The 21,533-nt window shown below is 40.5% G+C and overlaps 1 protein-coding gene across 5 annotated transcripts in view; it reads right to left on the bottom strand.

The window, feature by feature from the left end:
• Positions 1-21,533, bottom strand: part of Fam168a (family with sequence similarity 168 member A) — a 189,034-nt gene that overhangs the window by 9,860 nt on the left and 157,641 nt on the right. For 2 of the 5 annotated variants that reach the window (XM_027942566.2, XM_027942567.2), the window contains 3 exons: positions 18,447-18,527; positions 13,000-13,026; positions 7,988-8,113 (listed from right to left, as the gene is read on the bottom strand). In XM_027942566.2, the coding sequence (XP_027798367.1) occupies positions 7,988-8,113; positions 13,000-13,026; positions 18,447-18,527 (234 nt within the window). The remainder of the gene's footprint in view (positions 1-7,987; positions 8,114-12,999; positions 13,027-18,446; positions 18,528-21,533) is intronic. The other 3 variants (XM_071616471.1, XM_027942568.2, XM_071616472.1) reach the window with 2 other exon arrangements.

Consider the following 21,533-nt stretch of genomic DNA (forward strand, 5'->3'; position numbering starts at 1 on the left):
CAGAACCAGATGGTCTCTTATAGGACCCTTTAAGCTATGAAGGCCTGGGTTCCTGCACTGTCTGAGAAAAGTAGGTCCACACAGATGGAAGCCCCTTAACACCCCCACTCCCATCTTCTTGCTTTTCTGTCTCCTCACTTATCCCAGCATCCCAGAGTATCTTTTGCTAGTGGTCCTGCCTTCTTCCTTACTCTTGTTCTATTTTTTTTCTCCTTAACAATGCTGCCTCCTCCGCACCAAGTCTGAAGGTAAAAACCCACATGAAACATCTCTCAGATGCTCATCTTCTGGGATGTTGAAAACACTGCTCTGCAGAGCTGGCTTTTCCTCCCCTCCTGTGACTTGTGGGAGGTCATCTTTGCCCCATGGGCCTGAAGTCAGGACCCAGACCCGGGCCATGTCTGCACCTCAGCAGGCCAGACAACAGCTGGGGGTTGTGAATTCAGGCCCCAAGAAGTTCACAATTGGCTATGAGAACAAACTGTGCTTCTTTTGAGACGTCCAGAAAAAAGATCTTATGTTTACAGGAAGGACTTCAAATACAAGTCACTCAGGAACAAGGTGTCCTTATAAAATCACCAAATGGAATCATCCTATTGAACTAGGTAGTCATCAACTGATCCCCAGTCCTCTGAGTTATATGAGGGGATCCTGAGGCTCAGACAGGACAAGTCTTTTTAGAAACTTCTCCTAAAGACTCTAAACTCTAGCCAAGCATGATGGTCTGTAATCCCAGCTACTCAAGACACTGCAGCAGGAGGATCACAGGTTCAAGACCAGCCTGGGTGACTTAGCAAAATAAAAAGGGCTGGGAATGTAGCTTAGTGGTAGAATGCCCCTGGGTTCATTTTCCAGTATTAAAAAAAAAAAAAAAAAATAAGATTCTAAAAGTTTCCTTCTGAGTTGAAGGGTCAGTGTCAGAGGACCTTGGCTCTGAAGCCCCTGTGGAAAGATGCTAGGGTGGCTTCTGCCCTGTAGTCCTGTCCTAGGTGGGTCTAGCTAAAGTCGTTGGACCTCTCTGGGCTTCATTCTTTTGCCTATAAGATGTTCACCAAGGAACCTTTAAGCCCCAAGGGACTGTGTCTGAAAGAAGGGACTAGGGGTCAGAGTAGCAAGGAACTTTATTAGACGAGAAGTGATCTAGGCTTTGGTCTGGCTTTCTGCCTAACTTGGATGTCAACTGCCTAAATCTCTGGGCCTTAGTTTCTTATTTTGTAAAATAGGAGATTAAAAATGAAAATCTCTTTCTAAACTAAAATTCCATGGCTCTAAGATTATGGGTTTCCTCTATCCTAACTCCAAGTAAAAGCAAGCTACCACATGGGCACAAATCCTCAGTTACACCACAGCTTTGGCTTGGTATTTTCTGCCCTGATGACTCAAGAGGATATCAGAGCTATTGCTCAGCTGGCACAAAAGATGTCCTGTCATCTCCCCTGGAACTGTTATTTATTTTCCCACCTGCATATCTACAGAGTTTGTTCCATGAAAAATTTGTTTTGTCCTCAAGTTTGTTTGGGAAATAAGTAGCAAAGAATATGGGGTGAAAAAGATACATTAAAGAAAAGGCAGAATTGATAAGAAGTAGAAATTAACTGGAAGGGAATTATAGAGCAGATTCCCTAAGGTTTCTAGACTATGGAGCTAAACCTGAGATGTGGTCACAGGAAAAAAAGCAGATACCACATGAGAAGACAGAGTCTAGGTTTGCAGAAACCTAGAAGGAGCCATCTGATGGGTACTTCACCTTTTCACCTTGGAGACAGTTTATTTCTCTAAGAAACAAAGGGGATTCTCAAAATTGGCTGATTCCAAGGGATCTTCTTTTCTTTTATGGTACCAGAGACTGAACTCAGGTGCCTTGCACATCCTAGCCAAATTTTCTACCACTGAGCTATATCCCCAGTCCCCCAGGAAATCTTAATAGTATTTGGAGAAGAGAAAAGAAGGGGATGAGTTTTGAGGTCCCATAATTTGTGAAGTAGCAATGTAATATAGAGATAAATAGGTGTTTTTTGTTTTGTTTTGTTTTAATTTTGTGGCCCTGAGAAGTCTTTAAAATAATTCAATGAGCTATGAATCTCTGAAGATGGGGGGATATATAAGGGACTGTATTCCCCTAAAATTATCATAGAATTATTATTATTATTTTTGGGTGGTATTAGAAATTGATCCCAGAGGCACTTTGCCAGTGAGCTATATCTCCAGCCCTTTTTATTTTTTATTTCAAACAGGGTCTTGCTAAGTTGCTGAGACTGGCTTCAAATTTGTGATCCTTCTGCCTCAGCCTCCTGAGCAGCTGGGATTAAGGATGTGTGCCACCACACCTGGTAGGACCACAGAAATCTTTTATTCATAATAATACTTCCAGTCTGTGGTTTTCTGTAATTACAACTTATCTGGTAAATAAATCTTTAATTTAACTACATACCTGCAATGATTACTTTCTTGTTACAATGGTAGTTACAGAGATCATATGGATTGAAAAGCCTGAAGTATCTACTATCTAAAGTCTGGCCCTTTATAGGAAAGTTTCCCGACCCTTGATTTAAAGGAATAAAACAAGGGGTGGGGCTGTAGCTCAGTGGTAAAGCACCTGCCTTGCATGTGTGAGGTCCTGGTTCAATCCTCAGCACCACATAAAAATAAATAAAAATACTGTGTGTTAATCTACAACTAAAAAAATGTTAAAAAAAAAAAAAAAGGAATAAAACAAGATGTAGAGGGGATGGGGATGTAGCTCAGTGATAAGGCATTTGCCTAGCATGTGTGAGGTCACAGGACTCAGGCCCCAGAGCATTGCAAACAACAAGAAAACAAAGGCTGGGGATGTAGCTCCTGGGGAGAGTGCTTGCCCAGCAAGGACAAGGTCCCAGGTTCAATTTCCAGTACAGAAAAAAAAAGGAAGGGCTTATTTTTAAAAGCAAAACAAGCCAGGCATGGTAGCACACACCTGTAATCCCAGCAACTCAGGAGGCTGAGGGCAGGAGGATTTCAAGTTCAAGGCCAGCTTCAACAATTTAACAAAACCCTGTCTCAAAAAATAAAAAAAGGTTTGGGGATGCTACACAGTGGTTAAGTGCCTGGCTTTCTACCTAATTTGATACCTGCGTTCAAAAAAGAAAGAAAAGGAAACAATACAAAACAATGTGTGGAGAGTCCTGCCAGGATAGACATCTCGTTTCTATGCAGAAGAGGGCATCCTCAATCAGAAGATGGCTGTCTCTGAAGGTACTACAGCACAGAGCAGTGGTTACAGTCTGAAGACAGACTGACAGTCTGGGGCCAGACCCCAGTCCTGTAATTTAATAGCTGTGGAATATATCATTTTCTCACCTGTAAAATGGGGGTAGTAACAGCACCTACTTCATAAAGTTTCTGTGATAAATACATTGATAAGTGCAAAGCACTTAGTACAGTGCTGGACATATTATAAGCATTTCAAACAGGGTAGCTGTTATTATTTTTTTCTCTCTCACTGCATAAAAATAGTAAACTTCCTATTCTGGAGGCATAAAAGCCAAGTCTGGTCTGAATGAATACAAAAGATAAGAAGTTAAATTATGACTGGTATGGTTTGTTCCAACTTGGAGCAAAGACTCCAGGACTCTAATATTCTAAAATTTTATGGTGGAAATACTATGATTTTATGATTCTTTATAGAGTTAACAGGACAACACTGCTGGTTACTTTACTTCATGCTCCTAGAGAATGTGCTCTGGAATTTTTATCTTCACCAGGAAAGGTTCCGCAACCCCTCTATGCCACAAGGACAACCAGATTACAAAGTGCAGGGACTCTCCCTTTGAGGAAAAGGCTCTCAGAGACTGCAGTAGAATCTGCTTTCCACATCTAAGAACAACCTTTTCTGAGAATGTTTCCCTTTCTTCATGTTATGAAATGAGACACATACTCAGAATACAAACAAGTAACCAAAACATCCTTGGCAACCAAAGAGATGCTGATCTAGAAGGCCCTGCTTGTCTGTCTAGACAGTTTGGGATGGGAGAAGCAGAGCCGCAGAGCTAGAAGAGGTCTTAGAGATCTCCCAGACCGACATAAACATTTCACAGGTGAGAGAATAAATAGATACTAAAAAAGAATGACTGCTCATGGGAACACTTTCTCTAACCACAGTGGTAATCAAGGTTACCATTTGTGTCAGGAAGATATGAGGCTACAGAAGCTACCCAGGGTCCTCAGCCTAGGCTCCTTCAGAGAGTTCTGCTCACTTCTCTCAGGGAATGTACTCATTTGGACTGGATAATTTCAGAGGGTCTTTCTGAAGATGATGATATTCTGAGTTTCTGAGTATCTCAGTAGGACTTTTATGAGAACATTACTACAGAGGACTTTCTACAACAGACTGGTGGTCCTTGGGGAATAATGAAAATTCCTGTTGTTGTAGTCTGGGTTACAGTATCACAAAAGTCAGGGTTTCTTAGTTTGTGAATCTAAGTAAAAGAAGTTGTTGGGGCTGGGCCCAGTGGCACACACCTGTAATCCCAGGGGCTCAGGAGGCTGAGGTAAGAGAATTGGGAGTTCAAAGCCAGCCTCAGGAAAGGTGAGGCGCTAAGCAACTCAGTGAAATGCTGTCTCTAAATAAAACACAAAATAGGGCTGGGGATGTGGTTCAGTGGTCCAGTGCCTCTGAGTTCAATCCTTGGTACCATAAAAAAAAAAAGTTACTGGGCTTCTTGCAAAAAAAAAAAATGGTTTTTACCCAAGTGAACTTAGGCTCACTGATGGCCTGGCAATCCTGAAAGAAATTCTGAATCTGAAGGTCATAATATTAGGACTTCGATATGCTGTGCTTTAAGGACATTAGAGGCTTGCAATCAACCTTCTCCCTTTCAGAGGAAGAATCTAGAGCCTGAAAGGACAGCAATTTCAATTTCCCCCAAATTGCATAACAAATTAATGAAAGCTGTGTCCAGAGTTCAGGGCTTGAGTTCTTGTCTTGGACAGAGCTCTTTCTGAGTTAAAGGTTTCTCCAGTTCAATTTTGGGCATTTAGTATATTGGTCTTTGTATCCTAATTTCACTAAGGGCAAAATCATAAGAGGAATTTGATCATTAGAAGTCCCAGCTTTGTCTTATAAAAGAAGCTTTATGATATCTATTGTTTGTCTCAGGTTCCTAACCATAATTTTAGGCTCCATCAACCAGGATAATAAAGAGAGTGTGTATGTTAGCAAGGTAAAACTTTTCCAGCCCTCTCTTCAGTCCTTCTTCACTGCTATAAATCTTTCAGTTGTAGAAGCCCTACCACTTTCAAAGGTATTGGTCCTCACATCACAGGTGCCTTTTAGACTAATAGGTTTATTGATCAGTGGGTTTATACGTCTGGACAAAACAAAGCTCTATGTCTGAGTCTTGCCTTGACCTCTGACTCTCCTTGTTGGTACCTAAACTGAGCACTGAACAAGTAGGAGGGAGACCTATTTACAAACAGGCTTAGCAAGTGCTGGTGAAACCAAACTGAATTTGTCAAAGCACCCTGAATTTTCTATGGCACTAGAAGCAACAAAATGTGGCAATTAGTGGGTCAGTCAATCCCAACTCCATTAAAGAGTTACACAGGTTTAAACATTACTTATTTACAAGAGAGGGATACATTTCGGTCCTTCCCAGGGACTATGACAGCCTGTCTGGGAGGGGACATGGTTACTGGACATTTTAATGGAATTTCAGGAAGCCTTCAGATAGTACAAGGCAAGGCCTTCTGATACTTGGACTGCCTAACTGTGGAAAGGGCTGCCTCTGGAAGAAAATAGATTGCTGATCCTGAAGATATGAGCAAAGGCTTGATGGCAACTACTGGTGAGAGCTGCTGGAGAGGAGGTCCCTGTGGTGGGGAGGATATTGATACAGAGCTGCAACGTGAGAGAATCAGGAGTCTACTGGTTATTGAGAATGTTTAGGATGAACCAATTCAGGGGCCTCATTTAAAAGACCAAAGTCCAAAGCATGGACATGAATTATCTAAGGCTACTCAGAACCAAGTCTAGAATCAATTTGGGACTTCTACTCCAGGCCTCGTCTTACTGCACTACAGTAGGTATGCCTTCATGTATTTATCTATGTATGTGCAGCTGTATGAGAGAATAGTTTTAAGCCAATTAACATACATAGTTTTATATATGTTCTTTCAATTCTACCTGAGATATGTGGAAAAACTCTCCATAGCTGGTATCTCTCTCTTAAAGGGTAAAATTAACCTCATGAAAAGAGTTAGGAATAAAATCTTAACCCTGGGTGATATCTCTTTCCAGTTTTGCTGCTTATTAGTTGGGCAGCACTGGGCATATTACTTTTTTGAGCCTCAATTTTCAAACTAGGATGAAAAATCCACCTAAATGACTTTTTTTTTTTTTTAAGAGAGAGAGAGAGAGAGAATTTTTTTAATATTTATTTTTTAGTTTTTGGTGGATACAACATTTTTATTTTATTTTTATGTGGTGCTAAGGATTGAACCCAGAGCCCCGCGCATACCAGGCGAGTGCGCTACTGCTTGAGCCACATCCCCAGCCCCCTAAATGACTTTTAAGACCATAGTGTTGGCTAAATGAGAGGGTGCTGGGCAAAGTGGCCCACCTGTAATCCCAGTGACTCAGGAGGTTGATGCAGGAGGACAGCAAGTTTAAGGCTACCCTCAGCAATTTAGCAAGGCCTTAAGCAACTCAGTGAGGTCTTATTTTAAAAAAAATAAAAATAAAAAGGGCTAGAGATGTAGCTCAGTGGTAGGTACCCCTGGGTTCAATGCCTAGTATTGCCAAAAAATAAAAATAAATAAATAAGAGGATGATTATGAAAGCACATTATCCAAAAGACAAGCTATACTCTGTAAGCTGACATTTAGGGGCAAATGATAAGAAGAAGTGACATTGGAGGTTTTAAAGAAGAGAAAATACAATGAATTCTTCTAATCTACTTACTTGGTAGACTAGCAATTCACTGTAACATCACACTAAAGGCTTATAACCCCTGCTGGCATAACTCCAAGGCTAAGTCCTCACCATATCCAAAGTCAGCCATTCATCTAAAAGCTCCCATGAAGCACCAAGTTCTTCCTTATATAGAATCAAAATGCCACTCAGTAATTTCTAATCACTGGGTCTCATTTCCTCAGTGGAACCACTGTGTGAAAAATCAGAAATATAGGGACTGGGGATGTGGCTCAGTGGTAGAGCGCTCACCTATCATGTGCAGGGCATTGAGTTCGATCCTCAGCACCACATAAAAAAAATAAAATAAAATAAAGGTATTGTGTCTAACTAAAACAAAAAAAAATATTTAAAAAAATCAGAAATATAGAGATGATAGCACTAGTTACCCTACTGAGCCTCTAGATTATCATGACCAATCTGACAAGGCCGGCTGGCTTTTGTCAATATATGTACTTTATTCCCATAGTATAGCTTCCACAAGAGCAATGTTCCTCAAAGGGGGTGGGGTGGGGTGGGGTGGCATTTACTAAGTTTGGAGACATTTTTGGTTGTCATATAGTGCTTTGCTCCTGGCATCTAGGTGTAGAGACCAGGAATGCTGCTAAACATCCTGCAATGTTCAGGACAGTCCCCAACAACAAAGAATTATCTGGCCCAGAAGTCAATAGTGCTGTAGTTAAGAAATCCTGCCTAAGGGGAAATCCCTCTCTGTCCAAACACACACAGGTCTTCAAAATGTGCCTTCTGTTCTTTCCCCTGAAATGCAGTAATAGTCTTTTCCTAATCCAATTTCTCAGCCAGAAGGAGAGTACTCCTTTTCCCTCCCTCACTGTTGTGTGTCTCCCTAAAGCAGGGTGCATGATCAATGAGATCTTTATTGAATGAGGAAGGCCAACTTTTTGCATGGATAGGAGAACCTTTTAAAGTAGTATTTATATAATAAAGATCATTTTTAAAAATCCCCTTTCCTCTCTTTCTAAGAAACAAATCAGTCCCAACCAAGGGGAACAAGGAAAGGAGGAGACAGGCTGTATTTACTGAAAGCCGCAGAGGATGCTTGGTAAGTTCGGTTCTCGGTCCCGGTGTCCACTGGGAGGTGGAAGGTGCCTTCAGTGCCACAGGAAGACGAGTTCTGTGGCCAGGCCTGTTTCATCAGCAGAGTGGCTTAAGGGAAGACACAAGAATGGCATTAGGCAGAAATAAGAAGTGGGCACCACCAATCACAGACACAAAGCAAGGATTTTGTGCTGGACAGAAACATATAACCCAAAGGGCCTGTTCAGACACACAGAATGATTCAGCCTTTCTGAGATGGGTTAGTGGGGTGGGAGCAGTGCTGAAGTGAGCTTCCAGATGGTTGAAAACTGAGGAAATCTGCACTTACACTAAGAGCATCAGGGTTTTATAAGTACTACTAAAACCATGAACATGTCCATGAATACTGCTTCCTTCTACCTGACCTTCTGGCATAAGGCTCTGGTATATTCCTCAGCTACTTTATAATGTGGATCAAGTTGGGAGCCTTTGTGTACTAGGCTATATCAACTCAGCCCCCCTCCTTTTTGTCTGAAATTTCCTCAGGAGGTGTATTTAATAAGTTGTGGAAAAACTTTATTCTTACTGGAATACCATGTCCTCTAAATGGACTGAGATGTAGCCATGCAAGCTTAAAAGGCACAGGGCCCTGTGGGTGTGTTCCTAGTTATCCAGTGGGGCACTCCTTGCTAACTCATCCTGGACACCCATCCAAGGTCAGATGAACAAACCTCTGCATATCCCTGAATTATATCCTGCTGAGGTGCTACTGGGTGTCCCACCTGAGACAGCTCATAAATTAGAAATGATCCTTTAGGCCATCCCAAAAGTAAATGCCAACTTGGGGTAGTTGTGAAATAGAGATGAGGCCCAGTTTGAGGTCTGTAAAGACTTCCTTTGCTAACTCAAAGCTCAGCTTGAGAAGCTTGAAAGATGATCCTTTATATGTTCTAGAAGTGGGACTGACTCAAAAAACTTACCTTCATGGTACCCAGAGGGGAAGGAGAGAGGAAATAGGCCTCTAAAGGGTAGAAATGCCCAACTTTTTACTATACTTTCAAACACTAGAGAAGAAACATCCTTTACCCAAATTTCTATTCCATTCAAATAAGGTCTTGGGAGTCTTTGATATGGAATTTTTAAAAGCATATTAGCAGGAGATGGGGTTGTACTGACAACAGTCAAATATAATTGAAACATTTTCACAAGGGGCTAAGGTAAGTCAGTGTAGTCTGTGAAGAAAGTATGCCTATATATGCTCTAATTTCACCAGAATATTCTACCTTCAGAGAGATTTCATATCTTCCTCTGACTGTCTGGATAATAACAAATGTCTCTGTTCCTTCAATCACAGAACTGCTAAGGTTAGAAAAGGTCAGGGACTCTACTGTTCTTACTAAACTAAGGCTAGGAGTGCAGCTGTTATATGCTGACTCTGCTTGCATTAATGGCCCGCAATATATACAGCAGATGCTGAAGAATGAGAAGGAAATCATGGGCAGGAAAGTGACACTAAAAGGAGAATACTGGCAAAGAGAAATGGAGGCCTAGCGGAACTCCCAAGTATAGTTCAGGGCCTCTTCTGGATATCCAGACATGGCTCTGCATATACTACAGGAGGAGAGAAGTCCATTTAAAGCAATCATCTTGGGTTCTTTATGGGGGCAGAGGGCTGGTATGAAGGGGATTAACAAAGGATCCAATTAGTGTTGAAAAGCTTATGAAAATGTCTCCAAATTTAGAACTTGATACTCCATGTGGCTGGAAAGCTGAGGCCACCCAACACAACTACCTGAAAGGTTAAACATGTAAGTTCTGAGGAGTCAGAAAGAATAAGCCCATGCCCATAAGAACCTCATGGGACTCCACCAGTGAGCAGGAGCATTGAATTTGGTTGTATAAATTTGGAGAAATTAGAGGTCCTGATTCATTCCAATTTTTTCCTCCAAGTGGCACATACTTATAATTTGCATCATTAGCCAAAAGTCTGACATTAGCCTGAAGGGCTGTGTGACAAAGTAAATCAAAATTAGCCAAAGAGTACTGAGGTCTAACTGCGCTCAGCACTGAGGGGAGCGCCACCGTGGACAGGAACACAACGTGGGTCACGGTCACTGCACACAAGGTACTTACAATCTAGCTGGGGATGCAACATAGCCACACGCTAACCAGGGAGTGAACAAGACAGCATGATACCCAGTAAAACAATGTTGCAGATTAATCAGGAAAAAAGCAAATGGGATTATGCCTTTGATTGTCTTCCCTAAGTGAACCCTTAGCTAAACTATACATTTTCCTGAATAAAGGGGCATTTTCTTCTGGTTTCATTAAAGAAAACAAACATTATTTTCTATGCCTCCTCTGTATATTTGAATACTAAATAATTGAATAAATGTGAAAACTTAAAACCAAATATCAACTTGACCTCCTCATTAGTTAGATAATCCTGTTTTTCTAAGTACAATTCTAACGGCACCCGTTCTTTTGGTGGTGCTGATCAAAGCTTAGTTGTGGAATGAAAACAAACCCAACTAAAGCTTTTTAGAAGTATAGTGGTGGAAGAGGCTGCTCTAATAGGAGGGCATATTCTTGGGTGCCAGAAAGAAACCACTTTCTAGAAATGTTTTATATTTTGAACTGTGCGATTGCTATATTTATATGTGTGTATATATATATATGTATATGTGTGTGTGTGTGTGTATTACAGTGTGTGTGTGTGTATTACATGTGAAAAATGTTGTTAAGCTGTATACTTAAGATCAGTGTACTATAGTATATGTGCCATCCTTCAAGTCAAAAAGACAGAACAAAAGAGAGAACCATTGGCAGTGAAGGCCATGGCCAGTCACAGCAGGCTGCCCACATCCAGGTGCTGGGTTGTTCACTTCCCTGGATATGGGACCTTCACACCCTCTGACACTTGAACAATCTGTTAAGCACACTTACAAAGAGGAGAGGCAGCAAGGGACCATCATCCTGAACAATGTATTGAGTCAGGAAATTTGCATTCTTCTATCCTGGGCTCTGCCACTTATTAGCTATGGGATCTTGGGCAAGTCACTTAATTTTTTGGTTATCTCAAAATGGCAATAACTACCATTCACTGATTGCTTCATAGTATTGACATGAGGGTAAAAAATAAAGTGTCACTCAGTTTAAGTTCTGGTAGCTATCTATTCTTCCATCTCCATACTGGTAAAGGGCTTTAATTCAAGCTCTCAGCATCTCTCACCTGAATTGCTCCAACTGCTTCCTCACTGTTCTGTTTGTTTTTAAACCTGTCCCCTCCAATCATTAAGCTACAGCTACAGTGACCTATCTAAGACACAATCAGAAAACCCTCTTTCTTAAGAATATTCCCTGGTTCTCTACTGCATATAGGCTGGTCTGAAGTCCTTATTGCATTCAAGGCCCCATGATCTAGTTCGATGATCTCGCTAGTCTCTCAGTCTCCAGTCTATACTACAGTACAGCCACTGATTATCATTCCCAGAATATGCAGAGGAGCTACACATATCTGTGGTTTCGTCCATATTGCTAGCTCTTCTGGCATGTCTCTTCTCACATTCCACCTGGTAAACTTAGACTAATTCATCAATCATGAGCTGAAGATGCACATGTACTACAAAGTCTTTTCTTCTCTCCACCCAGTGACCACAGCTTCTGCATGCACTCCATGTAGTTGACCACCCTCACCATTCCTGTGATTCTTAGAAGTTCCTGTACTTGGCTGGCTTATCTGTCTCCCCAATAATTTGCACACTCCTTGAGAATTGGAGAGCTTGTCTTACTGGTCTTTGTATCTTCAAAGGGCCACTTAGGGCCTGCCACAGAATATTTTGTTAAGTGTTCTATCCATACTACTCATGCATCCTCATTTCAGATGCTTTAAGTGGAAGGGTGAAGAAGTCTGAGACCTTCTCTAACTTTTTATGGAAACCTCTGTCCAAGTTCATATATTCTGGGGCAACCGAGAGAGAGAGAGAGAGAGAGAGAGAGAGAGAGAGAGAGAGAGAGAAAGAGAAAGAAATAGGTCTGTGGCTTGCAAAATTGAAATAATAAAATTGTAAAAGGATGGGATGTTAGCATTAAAGATATGAAAATATCCATGTGGAATAAAACTTTATCTATAGCCTAGAAACATTAGCAAGTTGCCCAAGATCACACAGCCCACAATAGTGGCAAGAAATTTCACAGCTCATCTTCTGAAAGATGTGCAACACAAAAAATTAATTTCTGACAACTAGATGATCAGGTTTAAAAGTTGAGAAAGTGTGCAGAGATTTTACAAAAACATTGTCCTCAGCAGCCCAGCTGAGGGTGGTTAAAGTGGCAAGTCCTTCCCATGGTCCCTTCCTGTCTATGACAAAAAGGACCTAGTCAAGTTACACTGCTAGGACCCTCACAGGTGCCCAGAAGTTCCCGTGGTGCCTTGGGCCTGGAGTCCACACTGCCCCAGAACTCAGCTTTTGATCCCTCAACTCATTGGCACACTAGGCTCCCACCTTTCACCATCCCGGAAAATGCCCCAATAATGAGCCCAGAGCTCAAGATCTGAGCTAAGGGAACAGATTGTATTTAAAGTCACCAAGTCTTCAAACATGTCAGACTGCTGATGGAGATAGGAAATCTGATCCTGGGGCAGACTGGTGTTTTAGCATAATCCAGGGACTCCTTCAAAGAGGCTGCCACAAAGCCAACAGAAAAGCCACATATAGACCCTGGAATTTTGGTTCATTTGTTTGAATTCAGCAGCCAGGTTAGGGTGAGAGACGCCTTTTAGTGCCATGATCCTTCATTGCTGCCCTAGGGAAATGGTTCATGTGTGTCTCCAACCCATGATTTTGCACCATCAGACATGTTCCTGCATGCTTTAGGAACTGCTGCTGAGCCACCTGGGGGGAGCCCAAGCCTAGGGGATGGGATTTAGGGAAGAAAGGAGAGGGGTTCTACCATTGTTACAAGATAACACATTCATAGGCCGTAATACAGATGAGGAAAAATAGCTCTCCTACCATAAGCTGAATGCAGGAACTGAAACTCTGTTGGATAGAAATGTTAGTTGAAATTACCACTAAGAATTTGTGCAAGTTTTACATATTGCAGTTACATATACATTCTTTGGCTTAAGATAGCAGTTTCCCCCAGGCCGCACAAAAATGGTGACTATATGGGGTGTGAAGTACCTCTACCCTGGAGAGGGTGACAGACTTGCCATCCAGGAAAGTTTAATCATTGCAGAGAAAAATCTCCCTGGATGCTATGGCATCTTCCATATAGCTGACCCAGAAGCTGCCTAGATGTGAACAAGACCAAGCTCTTGCTCTTTGTTCATTCATGATAAAAACATGTTTCAATCCTCCCAAGAACCAGAGAGGGTGAACATGTGATAGGTATTAGAGGAAGTGAAAGTTCAGGGACAATACCATCAGCATAGGACTCTTTAGAATTGTTTGTAAAATCCCAGAGAGCTAGGCCCAAGCCTCCAGGACAGTTGGTGCTATATAAGTCTGAATCCCAGCTCTGCTGCTTTTTTAACTGTATAAGTTTGCACAACTTATTTAACCTCTGAACAAAATTTGAGGCAAGCAGTTCCAACACACAGGACTAACATAAAAGGGAACATTTATAGCATGCCTTGCATAGTGCCTGGAAGGAGGCAGGTGTTCAGAAAACAATTCCTTCCCCCTACTATTCTTTAGGCTTGTCATATGCAAAATAGGAATAATATATTTGTACTTTATAGGCATTATGAAACCAGGTGAGATAATAGATAAAAAATACTTTTGTATACAGATTCTTGGAGGCGGTATTATATTTTTATTATACTAGTTACCCTGTTTACCCTCCCTTTTCATTTTCAAGTCAGATTACCATTAATATGATAAACTCTTTGCTCTGTGGATTCTGAAAACCTAGTCTTGGATAGCTTCTGCCTCCTGTGGGGCCAAATAGTTTTTAAATTAAGATTCTTGAAATCATAAAGAAATTGGAAAAAAGCTCCAAGTACCAACATTGCTTTCAGAACCAATCAAAGAACTTCCTTGCATTCTAGGCAGATGATATCTTAGGTGCTAAAAATAGATCTGTCTAAAGCAACTTCTTGGTCTCCTTGAAGCAACCAAAAGATATTTAAACCTGAGAGCCTGGTTCCTTTGCAGACATCTGCTCCTGTGATGCAGGCACCTCTTTGCATCACAAATGGCTGGCTTTGGCAGGAAGCTGAGAGTAACCTACACTGTCCTCTCTGACCTTGAGCCAGCTCCTCCTTTTCAAGAACTTCCCCACTGCAATCAGGAAACCTATGAATACAGAGGCCAGCATCCCACAATATGAAGCAGACCCAGTTTGTGTGTGTGAGAGAGAGAGAGAGAGAGAGAGTGTGTGTGTGTGTGTGTGTGTAAAATTCAGAAGGCAAAGGTGTCTCCCCAAGGTCACACCAAAATCAGAAAAGAGTTAGTGGTACAGTCCAGGTTTTCCAACTTTCAGGATGCGGCTTTCTAATACAATGCAGTAGCATTACCCTTTCTTGTGTACTTTGTGGGTTTCTGAGCAAATGGTCTAGGTTACCTCCATTAGCTCCTGAAAATATGTTGACTTTTAAAACACAAAATTGGACTGGGCATGGTGGTGCACAGGAGGATCATGAGTTCAAAGCCAGCCTCAGTAACTTAGCAAGACCCTGTCTCTAAATAAAATATAAAAGGGGCTGGGATGTGGTTCAGTGGTTAAGCACTCCTGGGTTCAATTCCCAGTACTAAACACCAAACAAACAAAAAGCCATAAAATGGGAAAATCATGTTAGGTGATGATTTTATTATTTTATTTTATTTTTTACCAGCAGTTTTCCAATCTCTCCATTTTTGTTTTAGTTCATTTTTTTTTTCTTTGACAGTCTCAATTTCCTCCTTTCTGCACCACCTTTCCTCTCTACCCTGGTTATTCCAGTTTAACACTTCAATTTCTCTCTGCCAACTGTCTCAACAATAAAGTAGTGGTTTAGAGTGAGTTCACGTAGCCATGTGACATGATACTGGGCTGTGGAACTTTGAGCTAGTTACTCAACTTCTCTCAGTTTTAGTTTTTCCATTTAGAAAATGGGAGTAACAATAGTACTCACCTCAAAGTTCTGATGTGTTATAAAACAAGTTAACATCTGTAAAGAGCTTAAAATAGTCTCTGACACAAAGGAACCCTTCAATAAATAATAGCTATTTATTCCTTGTCTTTCCTCTTTCTTGCCAAACAATCTTATAATCTTTCACCAGAAGTGCTGAAAAGAGCCCACTGCTGGGAATTAGAGCCTGGACCAATTCCTTGCCTCCACCTCACTCAGCCTCCAGTGTTACCCTGCTCTGTGCTATCGTTTAGTAGTTTCCATTCCCACTGTTTCATGTGAGGCTCTTACACTTTGACATTTATTTTTCCTCTATCCCTCATCACCTCTGTGTCAGCAAATCAAGGCCATTAAATCAGAAGTCTCCACTTTCCACTGGGCAATTGATTCTAAACACATCCCCTGTGACTTTTCCTATGATCTGAAAGGAAGAACTGCCCTCCTGTGTGAGGTATCCCACTTCCCCCTGCCACTCAATTCCCCCAAACTAGGAAGAGAACTGAATTCTCGATTTCCCACCCCCAATGCAGCCTCTGTGCAGGCCTAGCTGTGTGGCACTGCTTCTCCCGCATATCTGACTTGTCCCCTCCACTTGCTCCTCCCATCAGTGCTTAATCATGCCTATACTCCCAAAACTTTCTCAACCCCAAGCACCCTTTATAGTCAATGCCATTTTATTTGGCTTTCCCTGGTAGCCAAGCTTCTCGTAAGCATGGCCTCCACCTGCTTAATCTACTTCTCTCCTCCCTGGTTCACCGTAGTCTGGTTTCCAGTCTCACCACCTACCTGACTGCTGCCAGTGAGGTCATTGGTGGCCTCCTGACTATCAAGACAATCAATATTCCTCATTCCTACCTCAGCTTCTGCTACAACTTGTTTCACTTTGCTTTAGACTAGTTTACAAAGCCGACTCACAGATCTCATGAAGATTTAAATCACTTACCTATTGTGATAGATTTAATAACCAAAGCTACCATAGTTTTTAAAGATAAAACTTACCAAATTTCATTATTTTTTTCAGAGAGAATTTCTGCAGCTTTTATTGTTGCTCTGCCTCCTATTATAGATTTTTTGGGAAATATATTTTATTGATTAAAAGAAAACAGAAAATCAATGCTGAGATGTAGATTTTGGTCCATGTATCACCACTTCCCTTATAAGCTCTTAAGGCAGTGACAGCAGCTTCTTCAAGTTTGAATTACCTACAGTGTCTTCCTGACTGCCTCAGGCATAATAGGGCCAAAATGAATATCTGTGTAATGTCACATTTATGTAAGCACTTTAGGGGTTATCATTAGTCATATGCATAAAATAGCTCTTGTTTGCAGAAAAAAAAAAAAGAGGGTTCTATCTGATAACTTCATGATGTGTGTGTGTGTGTGTGAGAGAGAGAGATGAGGTGGGGGGTATGGTAAGGATATGATTCCAGGGCTCAAACAGAGATCTTCAAATATAGCCCACATTCATTTCTGCTTTAAATATCCCAGAAGAATGGGAATGAGGGGACTGGGGATGCAGCTCAGCGCTACAGAGCTTGTATGAGGTCCTGGTTCAATTCCTAATACCATATACACATACACACAAAGGGGAATGACAGTAGAAAGAATACTGGTTTAGTACAAAAAAGCATGGGACTGAGAGACAGGAAATCTGCCAAGGGTTCTAGTTCATAAGTTGTTGCTGATTCACTGGATAATGTGGAACTAAACACTGTTTCTGGGTTTCTGTGGTCAAGAGAAGAGGCTTAACTGGAGAAACCTCTGGAATCTTTTCAAGCTTTTAAATTCCATAATAATATCACTAAACAAGAAAATGGGATGTTAGGATATTCAAGGCCTTTCCAAATCACCTTTTCACATCTTTAGTTAAGATTCATCACCACCTCCCACCCTGGCCCATGCTTCAACTATTCCTATTCACTTCTAAGTCTCTAATAGTGTCATGTTCCCACATTTCCATGTCTTTACCAAGCTTGCTCTGCCTGGACTGCCCAGTCCTCCTTTGTGTGATTAAAAGTACTCCTCCTAGGGCTGGGGATGTGGCTCAGTGGTATAGTACTTTCCTAGAATGCATGAGGCTCTGTGTCCAATCCCCAGCAGTTGGGAGTGGGGGAGACTTTCTATTTCTCCCTCAAGTCTCTATTCTTCTATACTCTTACCCCCAGGCAGACTGTGGTTCCCTCTTCTCTTTTAATATGTATTCCTTTTATAATATTTACTGTATTGTACTGCAATGAATTTGTCTACATGTTAGGCTCCAAAATGGACTATAAGCTACTTCAGGGAAAGATATCATGTTTTAATTTTTCTATCCCAGTATGGAGGACAGTCAACGAATAAATACTTGCTGAATAAATGAAGAAGAGTTTCCATAAAACAACTTAAACCCTGAGGTAAGTAGTTACATTTGAATCTCAGAGAGGTGAGGTAACTGCCCAAGGCTTTAATGAATGAGTTGGGTAATCTGGATTTTAACCCAGGATTTTCTAACCACAGAACCTATACATTCTCCTGCTCTTTTTCTTACCCCAGTTCTAGCAATCTAAAGGGCTTCATGCATGCTAGGCAAGTGCTCTACCACTGAGCCACACCCCCAGTCCTTTTATTTTTTATTTTGAGAAAGGGTCTTGATAATTGTCTAGGCTGGCCTCAAACTTGCAATCCTCCTACCTCAGCCGCCTGAGTAGTTAGGACACCATGCCCAATTTTCCTGCTCTTGAGTGTTTAAGCATTGGCTGAGCAAGGGGTTACGATCAGTGTAAGATCTCTGCAATGCATCTGCCCAAATTAGAATAAACCCTTTTAATATTTTCATATCCACTTTAACCTCTATCCAAGAAGTATTGGACATTTATTGTTTTTGAAAAACAAGTAGCTTTTCTAAGCTTGAAAACCACTTTTTTACCCTCTGATGGCAAGTCTCTTACTCTCTTCCAAATCTATACCCCTGTATTTGGCTGTGTGTGTGTGTGTGTGTGTGTGTGTGTGTGTGTGTGTACATGTTCATGTGTTTCCCAGCGACAGCCTCAGGGGAAACTGAGCAAAGAATGGATTTGGATCTTGCTTGGGAGAGTAGAAAGGGTTCTGTAAGAAGGATGCATGTCTCATACATTCTAATACAGGAGAAACAAGCCAAGCTTAAGACCCAAGGAGAATGAGGAAGATTTTACTTCCAACCCCCACCCTGAGGCTGATCTGCCTCAGTTCCCAGAAGGTATGGACTCCCACAGATTCAAACCAGGATAGGCTGAGCCCAGAGCAATTAAGGACAGGGAAAGGCCAGCAAGTGGGTTTGTTTTCCCACACCTCCCACCCCATTCACCACTGATGCCCCCACTCTGTTTACCTGGAGCATAACTGGGGCTATTGGTTGGGTACAGGCTGGGATTGTAGGCAGGGGCCGCTGCCGGGTAGGCTGTAGGGTAACCTACATAAAGACAAGAAAAGTCTTACTTAGGCAAGGAAAACAACAACACTAACAACAAAGAAGACTTCTAAGGAAACAAATTCAAGTTACAGGCTTAGCTTTCATTTTCTTCACAGGCCATTTCACAGAGCTTTCAGACTCTCAAGAGAAAAGTCATTAACACCATAACTCCAATAAATGCAGATTTTTGGGCCCACTTTTAAAAAGCAATACATAAAATATGCCTGCATTTTCACTGTAAAAAAAGTAGAAAAAAATTAAAAGAGCTTATGATAAAACGTGTATGCTTACTTTCACTTTCTGCCACAAAACTGCTCTGAGAGGTAACCACATTAACAGTTGGGCATCTACTTTTTTCTAGATAGCTTTCTATGGATTTTATACACATATATTCAGTGGTGTACTGGCAAGTATTTAACAATTGGCTTGAAGACGTTAGGAGTGGGGTGCTTTTCTAGCATACGCCAATTGCCATGATGTAAATTATCTCACTGTGGCCAATTTCAAGCTACCAATATCACTTAAATGAGTAGTTGGGAAGAAATGCTCACAGTCAGCACTCAAGATCATGTACACCAATGCCAGCTCATCATAGCATATCATATACAGTTCTGTTTTTTATTTTTTTTAAAAAACTTCCATTGTGGCAAAGTAAATATAAAATTTGGAATTTTAACCATTTACATGTACAATTCAGTGACATTAATTACATTCACAATGTTGTGCAACTATCATCAGTATCATCCCACATAAAACCTCTGTGTCTGTTAATAATAATTTCCCACTCCCCACAACCCCTACCCTGGTAATCTCTAATTCACTTCCTATCTCTACAATTTCTCCCCATCCTCACCAATGCTTTTTTTTTTTTTTTTTAATTATAGCTTTTACAGTTAGTGTGAAGTGGTATCTCATAATTTTGATTTATATTTCCCTAATAATTAATGATGTTGAACACCTTTTTATGTGCTTGTTGGCCATGTATACATCTTCCTTTTTTTTAACCAGGGATTGAACCCAGGGGTCCTCAACCACTGAGCCACATTCCCAGCCCTTTTTATTTTGAGACAGGGTCTCACTAAATTGCTGAGGCTGAACTGAGCTTCTGATCCTCCTGCCTCAGCTTCCTGAGCTGCTGGGATTACAGGTGTATGCCACTGGGCCTGGCTTGTATATCTTCTCTGGAGAAATGTCTACCCAAATCATTTGCCCATTTTTGTAACTGGGTCATCTTTTTGCTGTCACACAATGTAGGAGTTCTTTATATATTCTGAATATTGAGCCATTACCAAATAAATAATTTGCAAATATTTTCTCCAACTCTGTGGGTTTTCACTTGATAATCCTTTCAATGCAATTTTTAAAGTCCAATTATCTACTTCTTTTTTTGCTACTTATGCTTTTGTATCATATCCAAGAATCTATTGCTAAAACCAAGGCCATGAAGATGTTGGTTTTCTTCTAAGAGTTTTATAATTTGGGGGCTTTTGAGTTAATTTTTGTGTATGGTATGAGGTAGAGGTATATATAGTTTTATAACTATTTCATTTAAACATAAACATTTCCCACATAATCACATATTATTCAAAAACTTTATTTTTAATATCTTTATACTATTCCATTACACAGATATATCAAATCACTTAACCATTACCCTGCTTTTAGATGTTTAGGTTGTTTGAAAATTTTCATTTTTATTATAGCTAACAACATCAAGTAAACTAAATAAACCTTTGGCTGCAACTCTATTTCTTTAAAAATTAGGTCTAGAAGCAAATTAAATGTCCTTATCTATCAACAGACATATTAAATGAATATTGTAGCCACTACAGAGAGTTTCCAAGAATCATCTTATGAAATCTCTTCATAGAAGCCAGGCACAGTGGTGCACGCCTATAATCCCAGAGGCTCAGAAACTAAGGCAAGAGGATGGAGAGTTCAAAGCCCATCTCAGCAGCTCAGTGAGGCCCTAAGTAACTCAGTGAAACCTGTTTTCTAAATAAAAAATAAAAAGGGCTGGGGATGCAACTCAGTGTTTAGGTTAAATCAGCCCTTAGGTTAAATCCCTAGTACCCTCCCATACAAGAAACCCGAATCTCTTCATAGGCAGGGCTCAGTGCTAAGAGCCCTTACCTAGAATTAGAGAAGCTCTGACTTCCATCTCATACCGCAAAACAAGTAATCTCTTCATAAGTCTCCAAATCCAAGTAATGATAAGATGGAAATATTAGTTATCACATTTGTTCAGTACATATTGTATAGATGTACTAAAATATCACATATACCTCATAAATATGTACAATTATTATGTGTTAATTAAAAAAGAATTTTAAATGCTTAATGAAATGTAAATGTTAACTAATCTGATATGATCTTTGCATACTGATATGTGTTTAAATTATCACATTGTATCCCTAAATTTGTACAATTAAAATAATAATAATAAATTAAAGCTAATCTTTTTTTTTTTTTTTTAAAGAGAGAGAGAGAGAATTTTTTTTTTTTTTAATATTTTTTAGTTCTCGACGGACACAACATCTTTGTTTGTATGTGGTGCTGAGGATCGAACCCGGGCCGCACACATGCCAGGCAGGTGCACTACCACTTGAGCCACATCCCCAGCCCCTAAAGCTAATCTTAAGCTTAGAAAAATATTAGTACTAGAAGTGAGATTCCTAAGGCTATTTTTATAATTCATCCATTGAACAAATATTTGATTATCAATTCTGTACCAGACACTGGTTTAGGGAACAAAACTAAAGACCTCTGCCCTTGAGAATTCATTTCTGAATTCATCTTCAATCATTTTCTGATTTTCGAATTTAGATAATCAATGTGTCACTTCATTAGCAACTGCTATGGGAGAAAAAAAAAGGGAGGATGAAAAAACACCAGAATTGCCACTGTCTAGGTTGAGAGCACTGCAATATTAAATAGGATAATCAGGGTAAGACACTGAGAAGGTAAGATTTCCACAAATTTGAGGGAAATGATATGGTTAATCAA

This window comes from Marmota flaviventris, chromosome 9 (genome assembly GCF_047511675.1).
Source record: "Marmota flaviventris isolate mMarFla1 chromosome 9, mMarFla1.hap1, whole genome shotgun sequence".
Taxonomy (NCBI): Eukaryota; Metazoa; Chordata; class Mammalia; order Rodentia; family Sciuridae; genus Marmota; species Marmota flaviventris.